This window comes from Aythya ferina (assembly GCF_964211825.1).
Source record: "Aythya ferina genome assembly, chromosome: 18".
Taxonomy (NCBI): Eukaryota; Metazoa; Chordata; class Aves; order Anseriformes; family Anatidae; genus Aythya; species Aythya ferina.
The window spans coordinates 2348515-2366009 of record NC_140317.1 but is presented as its reverse complement, the minus strand read 5'-3'; the positions used below and the strand labels follow the sequence as shown (position 1 = coordinate 2366009).

Below are 17495 nucleotides of genomic sequence, written 5' to 3'. Positions count from 1 at the left end.
GTGCTTGCTGCTGTGCAGTTGCAAATACTTCAGCAGATATTTTTGATAATTACAACTATTATTTCTGTAATTGGTCTCTAGCCATGTGCTACTTCCATTTTTTTTGCTGTACTTTCTATTTTATTGAGGCAGAAGGGGGGACGAGTGAGAATTACACTGCAGCCCCCAGTTCCAGGGCCTGCTGTGGGTGGAAGGTCTCATCAGACCGTGCTTGAGGAGCAGTCTGTAACTGGTTTCTTCTCTTACGCTCCTATTCCTGTGAGGCCAGAGCATAACCTAGAACAATCTGTGTTGTTATATAAGCTTCTAATTGCTTTAATTTTTGTGCTGGTCCAGCTGGGAGTGCTTCACATTACCACATATTGCAGACTGGTAGTAACAGAGCCTGCAAGAATCTGGGTTTGTAACTGGCTTCAGCTTCTCCTCAACACAAACCAGTTGCTGGCTCTGGTACCTCATAGGCTCTGGTACCTCATATAATGCAGCAGAAACACCAGGGTTCAAATTCTAAGTGCTACTTAGACTTCAGACCTTGTTTTTAGGTTAATTCTGACTTTTGGAACATGATCAAGTTGAAAGAGTTCAGTGTAGCTTTCCCTTTGCTAGAAAAATCTAAGGGATTTCTAGGGGATACGTTCATATTCCTTTTTGCCCCTGGGCAAGAAGAGGTACAAAGAAGTGCATGTTCTTGTCAGATATTCTCTGCTTCTATTAAAAATGGTGGCTTAGCAGCCTGAAAGGGTGCAACAATTTGGTTCCTGGTCTCCTGTTTAAGCGCCCAGCTGAAGGAGCACACGGTGCTGAGGACACCCCGTCAGGCCATGGGTCTGCATCAGCACACCCGGGTAGCCCGTGCCAAACTTCTGCGGGGCAGTCGGGCTCCAGAAGGCCGTACAGAAGCCTTGTGAAGGGATATTAATACCCCTCTGGCCCGGGTGCAGCCCGGGATCATGTTTGCCCTCGTAGTGGTGGTGTGGCTGAAGCAGCCGCGGTCGCACAGCGTCAGCCTCAGGGAGGGGGAGCTGCCTGAGCGGGAGCACAGCCCGCACTGCTGCCTTAAACCTTGTTCTGTCTTTGAACAAATCACCTGGAGCCTATAAACGTGACAGCACAGCACTGAATGCCCTGGCTGCAGGGCTAGCTGTAGGGAACAGCTGTAGAGAAGTCTCCTCTGCAGTTTGGGCTGTGCTTCTGCTTTACTGGCTTGTGTACGGGCTGTGCTCCGTCCCTTTCTCATCCCCTGAAGCACGGGACTTGCAGTTCAGCTGCCCTCAGTAGCAGCCTGTGGCTGTTGCTCCCCATCGAGCTGCAGCCTCTGTCACAGCGGAGGCTCCCCCTGCCCTCAGCACCCCCTCACCCCTGCTGGCATCCCTGACCCTACTCGTTGGGTGCCCACAGGGCTGGTTTATTTTTAGCCATATGGGCCTGTTTGTACGGAGATGGCTGGGGTAGTTCTGGGGTTCCAGGTTGCTGACAGTGCTGGGGAGCACAGCCTTGGGGTGGTGATGGGGCTGTGGGGCTGGGACAACCATGTGGCCTCCCCAGCCCTGTGGGGAGGAGCGCGGGATCTGTCTGAGCTGCTGTGCATGGTGGAGGTGTTCTTCCCCGGGCTGCAGCCTTTGGCTTTCCTCCCCCGTGAGACTGAAGAGCTGCCTCCCCTTCTGTGCAGCTTGAATTCAGGCTGGAGAGCTGTATCATTGGGGTGGGGGGCGGTACGTGAGAAAACTGCCAGGTTTGGAGGGTTTAGTAGGGCTTGGAGTGTGACAGGCACCTCTGTAACCTTAGGAGGGGTGACTGGGCAAGAATGATGTTATGGCAGTGCGACTTCCCAGTCTGGAGAATGGGCTGTACAGCCTGTACATGGGGTGCAGTTCTTTTCTAGGTAAGAAACTGGAGGTTCACAGGTCCATACTGCAGTTAACTAACCGTAGGAGATGCCTAGATGCTTATTTCACCTTGGTTATGTATGTAGCCATAGAGTAACTCTGGCGTTTCCTGTATTTGAAGAACTGCAGGTAAATGTTGAGCCTCAGCTGAATTGATTCTTACAAATCAAAAAAATGACCCGCATCTTGCTGATGCGCTCTGAAATGACTCTTCAAAGAGGCTTTTTGATATTGCAGCAGAAGCTGCCGCCTGAACAGTTGCAATAGCGTCCTCCTTGGTGCAAGAACTGCGGCCCACACGAGTGCATCTCCTCCTCGGGCTGCTTGCTGCTAGCAGCGTGCTGTCGTTTTCAAACAGGCCTCTGCAAGGAAGCTGAACTCCGCGGTCTGGGATAGCTTACCAAGATCTAAATTACTAAATGATATACTACTGGATAAAAGCTTGTAAGCATCTGGAAATATTCAAATGCCACAATTAGTGTCCTGAAGGAGAGTTTGTATAACAAAGCTCTGTCAGAGCACTGCTTCACTATTTGTCTCTGGAGCCTTGCCTGGAGCGCGCGCATTCCAACGTGCCGAGCTGCTGCTGGTTGCTGTTTGCATCCTGTCCCTCTGCAAAGCAGAAGTGTCTTTCAAACTGTTAGCTTGGTTGCAGCTGATTGCCTGATCCTGAGCCGAAGAAGGATCAGCACACAGACCTATCCCATCTGCTGAAACCTCCCATCTGGTTCTTTGTCCAGACTGGCTGCTCTTCACTGCTTGATTCTCGCTGCAGCTCAGGTTCCTGGCGGTCCAGGCAGAGTCCAGGTACTGCAGGGCAGGGAGGAGGCTCAGGGCATCGCTACCCCACCTGTGTGTTAGAGCTTTGGGCACCTGTAAGCAGCTGCCTGGTGGAATTCAGTAAGCAGGGTGTTTTTTTCAGTGGCTGATCACTGAGAACCTTTTCAAGGTGTGTTAACCAATCTCAACTTTCTCATGCCTTCAGCTTGCGTGTGGGAAGCCCATACCTTTTCTTTTTGTGTTTTCAGACTTACTGCCTTATAATAATGCCCTGTGAAACTTGCTGTTACAAAATAGCTGTATAAAATACTTGGTGCCATTTGTCTCCCTCCCAGTGAAATTTGACTCAATAAAAGCAACGCCCTCCCTTCTCCCACTGTGCTTCTATTGCCTAGCAAACCAAGAAAGCTGTGTTGCCTTTTGGAATAGGTGACAGGAAATTTGGGACCCTTGTAGGAGATCTTGGTTCCATCTTTCCTTGAATGAATGAAGACTTGATAGTATAGTGATGTTTTGACAAAAGCGTGACTCTAAATTCTGCAGGGAAATGGCTGGAGAGCAAACCAAGTGACAAATATGCAGGAAATCAGGATGCTGGAGTTAAAGATGCTGCATGTGAAAGAGCTCTGTCATGGTAAAGACTTCAGTGGTCAGTGGTAAAAGCCTGTTCTCTGGGCCTCAAATAAATGAACCTCAGAATTGATGAAACTCGCAAGTGGTTCATTTGCTTATTGCCATCGCTCCAGGTTCACTGATCCATCCAGTTTCTGTACCGGGACATAGTCTAGAAAGGCTGCTGGGTTAGGTATCGTTGACAGAGCTCTGAAGAGTAGTTGAGCTTGCTTTTATAAACCACGTTCCATATGTACGTGAACAATGGTAACGCTCCTTGCGATGGAGAAACTTGTTTCTCCATCCAGAAGCTAAAGCAAGCTGGGAGAGGAGCCGTCAGGTGGGTGTTCCTTCCCTAGCACTTCTTCTTTCAAACACTCTTAACATTTTTGTTCTTTTTATTTACAAGGTCACTTTGTTCACATCTGGGGCAGGGCAGTGATACTGGAAAACTTCCTTATGAATATAAAAGGACCAAAGCAACTAATCATGCTTCAGATGACTTTGGAGAGAACAGAGGTGTGACTCTGGGAGCCCTGGTGGCGCAGTGAGTGCGGATCCCACAGCCTAACCATCAGTTACTGCCCAAGGGCCGGCAGCCTCGGTAGGATGTAGCCTGCCGGGGTAAACTGCCAGCCTGTGATGCTGCCTGGGGAAAAAGAGTAGGGCTCAGGAGTGCTGCTGGGTGAAAGGGTCTGGAGTCCTCCTGGAGGAGGGAGGGCCCCTGGCTCATGTGAATTCATGCTGCTGTGGTGGCCAGAGGATGTGCTGGGACAGAACTGGGAGCTGGCTCTGGCTGGATGAATTCTTGCTCATGAGCAGGCCTCGTCTGGAGGCAGCAGGAAGCGAGCCTCTGTCATCAGGCGAGGCCGTAGTGGAGAAGCAGGGCATAGCTGGAGCTGGTGATCGCTGGGTGGCTTGATGAATGCGTGCCTCTTCTAGCTATCCTTATTTGAAGGCTAGAATGAAAATCAGGTTTGTGATTTTTTGATGTCTTCAAGCCACTGGTGCTGCTTGTGGCTGAATGTGGGTGACCTCCTCTGAGCCCAGCAGGGAGGATGGCTGCTGGGAACAGGCTCCGTATCGATCAGTTCCCAACTCAGCTGTACCAGGCTATTGAAACAGCCGTGCTGCCTTCCTCCGCCCTTATGATATCACCAGTAGCCACGAATGAGACTGGTCGGGAAGCTCGTTCCGTTACTGACCAATCCATTCTTGACACTTGCTCTCCATAAAGAGAAAGTGCCAGCTCCGTGAGTTACTGCAAGAGCACCGGGGCTGGCAGGAGGGGCGGCTGTAGGATTGTGTACTTGGGAGGGAGGCCAGGGAGGAACTGCCCTCCCCAGCAGGCCCACGCTTACCTTGAGTTAATGACTGATAAGTTGTTCTTTGTGCTTGGGTCAGTTGAACTGATAACATCTGTTCCCTTTCTCTTGAGAAATAAATGTTATTACCAAAGATGTCTGGCTGGGTAAGGTGCTGCAGTGCTTATCGTCCAGCAGATCTGACCAAAGCAGAGAGATTCCTTTCCAGTACGGGCATTTGACGTAAGATCAAATTCTTTTTCTTTATTGATAGCTCCTGACTCAACTCAGATCACCTGCTGTCTCTCTTTCCAGGATCCCTTTATGTGCAGAATGAACAGGTTCCTTTTCTTCCAGATAAAATCAAATACATACATTATAAAAATAAATTGGGAATTTAAAATTCTTTGTTCATACAAATGTACCAGAAAGAAAAATTCACAAATCAACAAATGTAGGAAGAATCTTGAGTTACTGCTCCGTGCTGTGCAGGCCCCCAGCAGCTGGTAATGCTGCCTGGCTGTCTCTGTTCCTCCCTCCTCTGAGACTGCAAGGCAGGAGAAAGTCTTTGTGGCCCCCAGAAGGATGCTCACTGCTTCTGTCAAAAGAAAGCTGCTCTCTTGCTAACATTCCTCCAGTAGTAAAGGTGTGAATGGTATTAATGGCTAAAGTAACACTGCCAAAACTTGCTTGATTTTTCCTTTCATTTAAAAGAAGAAAAAAACAACCAAACAAAAACAAAACAAAACAATGGATTTAGAAGAGATGGGAGCCACTAGTGCTTTGGGTGCCTTGGCACTTTTGGGTGCTCAGGGTGACACCATGACTGAATTATTTGTTGGTATAGCTCAAGGCTGTCTTGCTGTGACCTTACCTTTGACACTTAGTAAAGCCCACACAGCTGGACCAGATTCAGCTGGAACTCCTAGTTGACAAAATGAGTGGTTTGCTGTATGTTTTTCTTCCATCCCTATATAATAAGTATCAGCAGCTTTATAGGTATATGTGTGTACATATCACATACACGATAACTTCTGTAGAGCAGCGATTGAACCGTTCTCCAGTTATCTTTGATACTTAATTCTTACAGAAATGTGGTGCTTTAAGTATCGCTTGCAATGTGTGCTGAATTTTATAAAAATTGATTTTTTTTGGTGTAAACAGAAATCCCTCGATAAGAGGACATTACTCTTTGAATTCAAAACTTGTTCTTTAATCTCTTGATGATAGAGCACTCCTGATAGTGTTAAAGTTAGTACTGACCAGAAAGCAGGTTATGAAACGCTGCCCGCAGTGCCAGCTGCCAGGCTATCCATCACCTGGGAGAGGGAGGTGATGCCTCCAGGAGGAGCTTGCTTTGGGATTGAGAGAGACCGAGCAGAAACGAGATGCAATAATAACAGGAAAAAAGTAGGACAGCAGAAATAATTGGCTTTTTCCTTATCTAAGTTATTTACTAGAATAATTACTACTTAGTGCAAATAAGGGTTTGCTACTTGCAGAAGGTCTCTGTTCTCTGTTCTTATCCACCACTGGCAGTGCCAGCTGAAATGTTTATGAAGAATATGTCGTCTTTCTACTTCTTGAAGTCTGGTCTTCCACACGTTATATTTCAATGTAATATGTATTTCTTTAACATTGTGAAAAATTTTAAGATATTTAGTAGTTGACTTTTTTTTCCCCCTCCATACAGTGTGATGCAGAGAATGTCTGGCCCCTGTTGTAAGCTCCTTATCTTTGTTTAATTTAAAAATTCATACAAGAAGATTATTGGAAAAATCAAGAATATTGATTCCTCCAAATATGAAAACTGTGAACAGGCATTTTACTGAAAGAGCTGAACATCAAAAGATGTTCATACTTCTGGAACTTTGCAGGTGGAAGGGAGACTTAAATATCGGTAGGAAAGAGATCATATGCTCTACTTTATAATTATCCACGTTTATAATCTATAAATTACTCTTTATGCAGGTAAAGAGCCTTTTAAGGGACCTAGAAACCAATAACTTGAATATAGCTTGTACTTAAAGTTGGTTAACAACATGGACCTTAATTATGTTGTAAGATAAATGTTATAACCTGTGAAAAAGTGTCTTGCTCTTTACGGTTTTATTTCAGTACTGTATTTACTAACAAAGCCCCTTTTTTTTTTCTTTTTTTTAAGACCTATTCAGGGCTGTTCTGCGTAGTTATAAATCCTTACAAGAACCTTCCGATTTATTCAGAAAACATCATCGAGATGTACAGGGGGAAGAAGCGCCATGAAATGCCACCGCACATTTATGCGATATCAGAATCTGCATACAGATGCATGCTGCAAGGTAAGACTGGACGATGTTAATTCGTTGATTGCTCTGAACTCCTTAATGTACCTAAAATTCCTGAACTTTGTTTGCCAGCTGTGTATTAGCTTCTAACACAATCAGAATTTCTTGTAGTATTCTAAGGAAAAGAAAATGCTTTCTACCTAGAACCTTAACCTTTCAGAATAGGAATAACTTGGAGCCTGACCCCTGTTGGCATGCTCCTCTGGCTTCCTGAGGCACAGAAGCAAACTGATGCTAATAGGAAGTGTACTGTGCCAGCTGGGGGCACTGGAAGTTGTAAGAGAAATTCTTTCTCCTACAAGGAAAAGAGATAAGATTGATGTCAAGAGCTGTTAGTGCGCTCTCTTTGAAGTTTGAATGAAGTAAGAATGAAAAAGTGCGACTGGAAAAGGGAAAGCTAAAGTCTTAACATCTTGTTTCTATACTCCTGGAAAAATGTTGACATTTTGGCCCCTGACAGAACTAATCCAAAGTGACAATGAAACGGTGTGTTTTGAGTTCAAAGAAAGGTCAGTCAAATGCCTAATCCTGAAGATTTTTTTCTCCAAGCGGTATGGGTTTCATCCATAGTATAACAGTGTAACGTTACGATGGGCACACACTTTGGGTGGAAACTGAGAATTCTGACACTTACGTGAATGTGTTGAAACAAAAACACGCTGGCCTTGTGCAGTTGCTCTTCTGATACAGTGTATGGTGGAAACACAGCTGACACCGTCCTGTATCGGTTCATAGTTGGCTCTGGGGGTGGCTGTCTGTGCTTGGGATACTGAGCTGAAGACATCTGCATGCAGAATCTAGAAAAAACGTGTGTAATGAAGATGCAGGCCTGAAAAATCTGCTGTGTTGTGCTGTAGGCCCGTTACAGGCATCCTGGGAGTGGGTTAAAAGCTCTTTTATTCAGACAAACTAAGAAACTGCTTCTGCTACCAGGTTAACAAACCATTAATATGTAACAGCTTTTAGACAGATATTTCCTGTCTTTAAATAAATTGTATTAAGCCTTTGTTTCTTAGTTGTGCCCCTGTTTGTAGGGCTGCTTAATAAGAAACTGTCAGTTGTGTTTTTGCTGGGTGCTGAGCCCTTTTTTCATCCTAGGAACATCTCTGCCATCACCACTGAGAGGGGAGATGAGGGGGCACAGGCAAGCCACAGAAGAGCAGCAAACTGGGGTGGCCCAGATTGTCATGCTTCTTAACGAATATTTTGGGCTGGGTTTTACGTTATGCTGTGGGAGAAAAATGACGGCCTCTTGACCAGAACAGCCCAACAGCTCAGGTCAGAGGATCCCTAGAAGTACACATTTGTGACAGAACAGAACAAACTTTAAAGGTCATCTTAATGAGTTCATCCATTCCTCAAAACTCGGTTTGTGGATAAGGGCTTCCCAACCCAGAAGCACAGTGTCTTTTGAAATTAACTTATGCTGTACTAGATCAGTACTGACTTATATCTCTGGAGATCTTGCCATGTGATGTCTGGAGATCTTGCTATGTGTACAAATTTTACAGGTTTTGGAAGGTGAAGCAAAACTTCTTTTGCATACCTTGGGTTAAAATCTTGTTTTCTTTCCACACTGATACAAAGGATTTTATATTTTGTATCGGCTCTATTCACATCTTTCTACACTTGCTTTCTTATTGATTTTGGTAGTGTGAATTGTTTTCAATAGGAAAAAATGAGAATGTAGATTGGAATAAAAATAGCTGGAAACAATGCAACAGAAGCGTTTTATTATAGAATAATTTCTTCAAGGTTAACTAAATCTGTGTTTCTGGTGTCCTTCACCTGTTTGGAGCTGTTCCCTGTTTATTTTAGAAAGCGGTTGAGATCAGCCAGGGAACTTTCCGTTGATGGCTTGCCTTCGCAGCTGCTTTGCTAAGGATAAGTAAAAGCTCTGGAATAGACGTTAGCAATTCTACATTTGGCAAACGTTTTACTTAGCAAACTGTTCTTGCCTGATTGGGTTAGTTTGGAAGAAGAGACCTCCAGAGGAGGGGAAAAAGAATGCTTCTGTTTTTTTTTTTTTTCTAATGGACTTGGTGAAACTGTTTACAGACATTGCTTTACTTTGGAGGAAGGTGGGGTGCAGAGTTCTTCTGGACGTGTTTGCCTGAAGTATGAGACACATTGCTGATTATATTGGTGATTTCTCTGGCTTCCTGTATTCTTGTGAAGCAGTGATGAGTGATGATGATGAGACTACCTTGTGAATATTTAAAGTGGGATAAGTGGGAAGAGAGGTGTGGCACTACCATGCTCACTACTGGTCCTTCATTGCTTGCAGAGACTCTTGATGGGAGCTGGTGCAGAGGAACAAAGCAGCACTTGAGGGAACAGAATTTAAGGCTTCAGATAATGGAAAAATTACACTTGCAATTATAACAGTGGAGGTTATTTGGAGCATCAAATAATACTTGTCTTAACAGTAGGAGATTATTACAATATTCAACTTAATTTCTGTTTATCAGTTGCAGCACAAGGTCAAGTACTCAATGTACCAATAATTTGGTAGGGAGAGCTGGATTTTCCCTGCCAGCCAAGGATTTAACACAATGCAGTGTCCTTCATCTTCCAACTTTTTCTTATCTTTTGCTAGACTCTCCTAAATAGACTCTCCTAAATAAATGAAACAGAAAACTTGTGTAGGAAAATTTTGGCTAGTAGAAATAAGTATCTAACCAAGAACTAGCTGTTTTAATCTTGATGCTTCAGATTAAGTCATCAACAGTCTCTACTAACAAAGCTTTACTTGAAGCATAATCCTTGACAAAGATGCTTTTTCTGGGAACTTACTAACATGTGCTTATGGAACTTTCTCTACAGTTCACATCCATGTTAGTACACATAATTGCTTTGGGAGATGGGATAGTAGAGGGAGAGCAGGTTGGAGGTAGAGTTCTTATTCCAGTTAGATTGCAAATCATTATTTTGCTATTAAAGCATATTTTAGTTTCTTTTGATATGGGCGACTACTGTGTTTCCAGTATTTGACTTCTAGAACTTAATTAGTAGGATTCAGAACTGAGATTGAAACCATAGGAATGCAATTTCTTTAGATAATATGACCATACCCTTACAGAAATACCTTAACCATTAATTTGGTTGTTGGCTGCATTTTCCTGGCCTGCTCAGTGGTATTTTGTTCAGTATAATCATGTTTACTTTCCTTGTATTCATAACTACTAATTCTGTAGGTATTTGAGATGTGTTTACACTGATTACCAGGATACCTGGACCTGAGCTCTGTGTCTAAACACCCTGACTTCTTAAAAGGCAGTTTTTCTGTGCTGGTAGTCAAGGGCAGAAAGTAAGCTTGCTCATGCTGGGGCAATTAAGGCTTTCATGCCTTTAATTCAGAGCCCAGATGATTAGAGATGAACTTCAAGTTTCTGCTAATCTGAACCTTTGTATGTTTAAGACAATATTAGGGCTTACCCTAAAGCAGAAATCTTTATTTTGTTTATGAAAACAAAAAGGCTGTTGGTCAGCAGAAACAGAACTGGTGCATCTGAATAGTTACTCATCGTAAATGGTGCTGGGAATGCTCCATTTTGTTAAACTAGTGATACAAAGCTCGCCTGAAAGGGCTGTATGGGAGCACTGCTGGCTGCCAGTCATCAAACTGCTGCTCTGTTCTTGTCCCCTGGAAGAATTTCCTGCCGAGGACCTTCAGCACTGCAGGCATCCCAGGTCAGCTCTCATCTTGCCCTTCAGTGAGGAGGAGAATGGGCTGGAATCTGTTCTGGTATTTGTTAAGCAGGGAGGACAAAGGGTGGGGAGGGGAAAGAGCCAGAGAAACAGAATGTATTGAGGAAGCCCAGTTTCTCATTTCTGAGAGCAAATAGTGTTCTGTGGGGAGATGTATCACATTAGTGTTAGCTGTCACAAGAAGGAATGGGGTAGAAAATTGTTTTTAATGGCTGTGTTGCAGATGGACAGCTCAGCGGTGGTGCAGCCATGATGCGCGAAGGATTTGAGACAAACTTTGCAAAGCAAAGCAAACCTCCAGGGACTCCTTCATCTCCGAAGCACTGACTGCTCTGCAAGCGAGCCTTGCAGTAAAGATCGAGTGTGAACAGTCTGTTAGTACCAAGCAAGACTTCGGGTGCATTCAGATGATGACAGTCAGGATTTCCCTGCTGGAAAGGGCTCATTACCTGCTGTCCTGACCTCAGAAGGCAACACGCAATGTAGCTTTACATACTGGGTTTCCCCTCTCTCTCCCCTAGTAATTATTTTTCAAAGTAGTGTGGTAGTAGGCTAAGTGTTACGCAGGTGGTTTAGTGGATTTCTCCCATGCTTTCTCTTCATTTTCCTAATGTTATGTTGGAGCAGTGAGCGCACATAACCCAGGGGCTTCTAGGCACACTGAATTGTTTAGCCCTAGACAGAAATCCTGTGCGTTTATGCATAGGGTTGGAGTAGGCATGTTTCACAAAAGAATCCCAGACAGCTTCTCAAAGCTGCTGGATAGTTGACATGGTCATAAGGAACTGGTGTCCTAATCCCTGTGACAACATTGACCTTAATTCTGTTTGGTAATACAATTTGCAAGACTTGCTGATGTTCTTCTGTACTGCTGAAAATGACAGGCAATGAGAAGCAAACATTTTGACAGGGACTAGGATTTTCACTAAAAATCTGATTTAGTATGGCTGAGCGTTCCCTTAGGACTGCCTTTTTCTGACTGACAATGGAGGCTTGACCCGATCGTGTGAAAGCAGCACTAACCTAAGTGGTAAAAGCACTAGAGAAAACTTGGCTTTCTCTTCTCCCCCTGTGCTTCTAGAGGAAGTATGGCAGTGTTTTATTAGGCCTCTTTATTCATTGACTCTTAAAAATGCTTTGGAGGAAATACTAAGGGAAGTTTGTTTGCTTTCGGTTGCCAAAGACCAGCTTGCCTACTGATATTACTCTTGTATAATTATACTTAGTCTCTCCTTTTTATCCTGTTTCCCCGAGGACGTCTTGATGAAGCACTAAATTAGCGCTGATATTTTAGGACTGCCTTTAATCCTGTTCCAGGGAAGGTTTATCGGAAACTGCGTAATACGTGAAGTGAACACTTGGTGTTGGACAAGCTGGCGCTGCCTGCAGGTGCAGTGTTTCTCTCCGTAAAACACCAGATTGACTTACATTTTTAAGTAATCTTGACTGAAGTCCTTCCTTTGGGGAACTGTTTTTTTTTTTTTTTTTTAAACAGAAGAAAATAATGTAAACTAAAGGGTGGCAACCCTTTTCTGTAAAGGACTACTAAATATTCAAATGGCAGGGGAAAAGATTGCTATGAGATTAAGGAGCCTGGGAGCCATGACTAGCATTCTCATGTGAAGAGCACATAAAACCTGTTATATGTGCAATTAATATTCTTGGTATTTTCATAATAAATACTCTGACTTCTCAAAAGATTCCCCGAAGCTTTTTAACTACTCGCAAAGTGCAGGGTGGCAGTTTCAGCAGAACCATCTGCTTGGTAAGTGCAATGTGAAGGATTTGCAGGTCTCTTCATTGTTACGCTGATTTGTGTTTTCATTTTGTCTAATCAGGCTGGAACGGAATATGAATGCTTAGGTGACAATAACACAAAAATCAGGATTGCTTTGTATGCCAAATGGGATGTGATGCGCAATGGTTTTAATGGCTGGAAGGAGGGAAGGAGAATCTTAAAGGAAGAAATCAAGTAGAATAACTGAAATCCATCATGCTGAAACAGTCTTCCGCCTCATTATTTCTGAGGTTGAAGCAAAATGAGAAATGCTTGTCAGCCAGACTCATTGAGCAGTGCTTCATCTTTCTCTCCACTCTTCTGTTCCTTGGTGCCTGTCTACTTCAGTGACTCTGAGGTTATTTTGATAGCTTCATGCCTTATTAGACCATCTCTGACTGATAGCAATAGCAATCATTTATTGAACAAACTCAGCTAAGCTTATTTTCTAGGATGAGACTGTATCACCACAGTCTTGGCTTTTTTCAATGTTATTTCTGTTTGAGAAGCTTTCAGTAGGGCAGCACTTCGGACAGCAGTTCCTAACCTTTCTTTGTGTCAGAATGTGTTTGGAGCCCTGCTCTAATTGTTGTTCAACTTCAGGGTTACAAACTTAATTAGGCATAATGGTATTTACAATAAACTACTCTTTTCTTAACCCTCAGTTGCTTAGAAGCATTACTTGGAGTGGTTAACTTAATTTGCGTGTGCGCAACTTCAAGAAGTAACTTTTGCATACTTAAAAATGAGACAGGAGTGACAAAGGTTACGTGAGCGTTCTCAGTTCCTTCAATTCTTAATTTCTTCAGTGCCTGGTGGCTTCCCCTGCTTTGGAGAAAGCAGCAGGTTAGCCAGTTCCAGTGTCCTTTTAGTCCATCATCTGACCAAATGATAACTTGATGATGTACTGTGTAAGCTGACCTCAAAACTGATTTGTGACTCTGATAGCCTACAGACAGGAATTCAAGACCAAGTGCATTTAACTTTTGAAATCATTCATGAGATGAATGATTAACCCTGGCTGCACGTACAGACTGGGCGATGAGACGCTGGAGAGCAGCCTAGAAGAGAGGGATCTGGGGGTCGTGGTAGACAGCAAGTTGAACATGAGCCAGCAGTGTGCCCTGGCAGCCAGGAGGGCCAACTGTGTCCTGGGGTGCATCAAGCACGGCATCGCTAGTAGGTCAAGGGAGGTGATTGTCCCGCTCTACTCTGCGCTGGTGCGGCCTCACCTCGAGTACTGTGTGCAGTTCTGGGCACCACAGTATAAAAAGGACATGAAACTGTTGGAGAGTGTCCAGAGGAGGGCTACGAAGATGGTGAAAGGCCTTGAGGGGAAGACGTACGAAGAACGGCTGAGGTCACTGGGCCTGTTCAGCCTGGAGAAGAGGAGGCTGAGGGGAGACCTCATCACAGTCTACAACTTCCTCGTAAGGGGGTGTCGAGAGGCAGGAGACCTTTTCTCCATTAACACCAGTGACAGAACCCGCGGGAACGGGGTTAAGCTGAGGCAGGGGAAATTTAGGCTGGACGTCAGGAGGGGGTTCTTCACAGAGAGGGTGGTTGCACACTGGAACAGGCTCCCCAGGGAAGTGGTCACTGCACCGAGCCTGTCTGAATTTAAGAAGAGATTGGACTGTGCACTTAGGCACATGGTCTGAACTTTTGGGTAGACCTGTGCGGTGTCAAGAGTTGGACTTGATGATCCTTAAGGGTCCCTTCCAACTCAGGATATTCTATGATTCTATGAATCATTTCGTGCCGTTACTCAACCAGCACCTTCTGTTAGAACCCTGTTCCACAGTTCTCCTTCAGTTTAAACTCCACTTATTTCTAGGTAGTTGTGAAATTAAAAAATTCCTTTCTGCTTGTCTATTTGGTTTTATCCTTTAGATGCCATACTTGCTCCTTGTGCAAAACTCATAACTGTGCTCTGATCTTGAGAGCGCGTTGCGGTGTCACAGCGCTGCTAGGCGATGCGTGGCTCCACACAGTCGCTGGTTTTTGTCACTCACATCTGTGTTCCCCTGGAGTGTTGAACTAAGAGTTGAGCTCCGCTGTAACTGCTGCCAATATCAACTGCAGGAGCTCCTCTGCCCTCCTGCTACTACATTTCTTTGCTGTGTTCTGGTGAGGAAACAAGTAGGAGCAAATGGAGAGAAGTGGTGAGGGGCTGGTGGTGTGCTGCTCTTCGTTGTCAGTACTCCAAGGCTCATGTCACCAACATGGTTATCAATGTGCATCTCAGTGCAAGCTTCTGGTGCTTTTCTAGCTTCGTAACCAGGAGCAGTAGTATCATCTAGGATCCTTTTGCTTGTCTGCCCTTGATGCTTTCAGGTATTTGGCTGCTTAGATACTCCTGGCAGCCTTGGTGCATTTTCTTCAGTGGCTCAGAGTTGCAAGGTGTTTTGCATGTGAATGGAAGGCTTTCAGAATGGCTTTCCAAATACTGGGGGCAATAGGATTCTTTTTATTCCAGGGCTTTTTTTTTTTTTCTGGGGGTGCTGGTAAGGCCATCAGCTGACGTGTGGAAGGAAAATTCAGAGAATTTTTAGAAAAAAGAGAAATTCAGAAAAAAAGAGAAAGCAAAGCAATCCTAGCTCTGTCTTTGCTAGTAAAGAACTTGGGGAAGTTCTCAGGCTGGGAAGTTTTTCTGTTTTTTGTTTTAGAAAGATGATGTCAGAATCATCCTGAAGTTGCAGGGTTAGTAAACAGCAAAATGATGGCAGTGCACTGCAGGAACCAGGTTCTCCATGTCGGAGGTAGCGGCTGCACACAAACACGTGGCACGCAGCTGCCGTGCTACCGAAGCACCCGGATGGTAGCCACGGGTCACGGTCTCGGAGATTCCTTTTCAGATGCAGGAACCTGAAGAGCAGCACGTGTCATCTGCCAAACGTGTTGGTGGAAGCTGCTCCAAAGTATAAATCCAGCCTTTGCAGGAACATATACGTGTACAAAGGCCCAGTCTGGCTTTTCTAAGGAGACATCATGCCTCTCAAACGTGCTGACCTGTGAGTGGGTCTGCGTGGACAAGAGGTCATCTAACATCACGTTATGTAGCTTTTCAGAAGTAGCTTGCTAATGATCCTTACAACAGGCTTGTGGGTAACTGCAATGTGGGGAAAGGCCACAGCATACGTGAAGGACTGGCTAAAGACCACCCAGTCCTATTCACTCTTTTCTGCTTTCTATGGCTTGGCGGAGTCACTGCTGAAAATCCCATGGAACATCTGCTTGTGTTCGTGCTCCTTACTTACTTTTTTTTTTTCCTCTGGAAAAAGAGAAGGGGTTCTGTGATGAACCTTGGCTTTTATTTATTTTTGGGGTAGCGAAAATAAGTGCCCAGTGTGAAGGACTGTATCTCAGAGCTTACAGTATTCAAGTGGCACATGGGTTGTACTGCGAGGTATAAGCTTACCTTAGCGATGTTACTGCTTGGAGCTGTTACTGCTTTAGTAGGAGCTCTTGGATGAACCAGAGCTGTAGCAATCTAAATTCATTGGTCAGCAATAGTTAAATCTCAGGTAGAGAATGGGATCAAACCAGGGAATGCTGTGCCCTAAACTTGAATACGTGTGCATCTTTGGTGCTTTGTGCAGCTCTGGCCTTTCACTGTCCTGGGAGGAGAGGAAATAAGACGGGAAAACATTCAAAGAACAACTCGAGTTATCAAAATTGCATTCAGCATGGGAATGATAACTGAGGTCAGAAAAAACAAGTCTAAATCTGAAATGGCACAGGGAGAGGGAACCATGATCGTGCCTCCCACCCATCTCTTCCTATGCAAGAACAAAGGGTCATTAATTGAAATTCACAAGCGACATGTACAAAACAACAAAAGCAATCTTTAAACAGCATAGCTAAACCACGGTAGTGTGTGCCTCAAGATACAGTGGCTGCTGAAAACCTGTGCTTGTCAAAAAAGCAATTTGAAGAATTCATAAACTTAGAGCCTGAGGCTGACGGATCAGGAAGCTGCAGGAGAATGTGCTGGCTACTGGGAAAGTGTTCTGGGAAAACATCCTTACCTGCTCATTTTGGTCGTACATCCCAGCTTCCACCCGCTGTTGGAGTACGACACTGATACGGTCCTGCTCTATCTGCCTAGATCAGGAGGCTCACCTGTAACCTGCAGACAGAAGGGCCTGAGGTCGGGGTGTAACAACTGCCCGCGCCTGCCTAAGGCTGGTGGCTCTGGAGCACGGTGGGTGAGCGGGTGTCCTGCTGAGCAGTGTCTGGTGGGGCAGGAGGCTGCTCGCAGCTGGCTCCAAGAGCTGGCGAGGCTGTCAGAAGCTGTATTGCAGTTCTTAGCTCTATGGCACCACATTAAACTCAGTTACTTGTTCTTGGGGTCTTTCCTTAAGTATTATTTCTCACTACACTGAAGTGTTAAACTGGCCATGAAGAGGCAACTGGTGAAATGGCATTTTCTTTCTTTAAATAGTTCTTCGTGATTGCATTCAACATCTCAAAGGAAATAGATCTAAAAGATGAGGTGGTGGTTCTATTTGCCTTTACAAAAAGCATAGGGAAGTGTTGTCTTCATCATGGGGATGAAATCAGAGTTGTCAAAAATTATTACAGTGTTTATCAATTTTTCTTATCCTTGTTTTTTTTCATTTCCCTTTCTTATTGAAGACTAATGCTGGAAGAAGGGGCATTAGGTGCTGGAACTGTGAAGAGAAAAGCTGTAGCTGAAGGGGAAATGCTGTTCCTTACCCCTCTTCATGGTCTTCATAGGGGTGTACTGGCAGACTTCTTTTCCCCTCTTCGTTGCACATCAGATTTTTAGGTGGAAGCGGTGTTAGGCTACGTAAGCAGCATTCAAAGTTATTTTGTGAACAGTTAATGAGCACTTCTGATAGGGAAATTAAAAAATACTTAGCAGCAGATACAGAAAACTGTCAGATGAATGTTAATCCTCTATTCTTCCAGAAGCAGCTGTTTGCATCAGGTCTGTGTGCTCGAGGGGGAGAGAGCGAGGGAAGGTTTTGAGACTTTGCCCCCAGTGACTACCGTAAGGAACAGGCGGTGCTCGTGTGTAGTCAGTAGTTGAGGAAGAAGTGCCTGCACACATGCATGTGAGTAAAAGCTC

At 44.6% G+C, this 17495-nt stretch overlaps 1 protein-coding gene across 2 annotated transcripts in view; it reads left to right on the top strand.

Moving 5' to 3' along the window:
• Positions 1-17495, top strand: part of MYH10 (myosin heavy chain 10) — a 104027-nt gene that overhangs the window by 8796 nt on the left and 77736 nt on the right. For both annotated transcript variants that reach the window (XM_084491805.1, XM_084491804.1), the window contains exon 3: positions 6747-6903. In XM_084491805.1, the coding sequence (XP_084347931.1) occupies positions 6747-6903 (157 nt within the window). The remainder of the gene's footprint in view (positions 1-6746; positions 6904-17495) is intronic.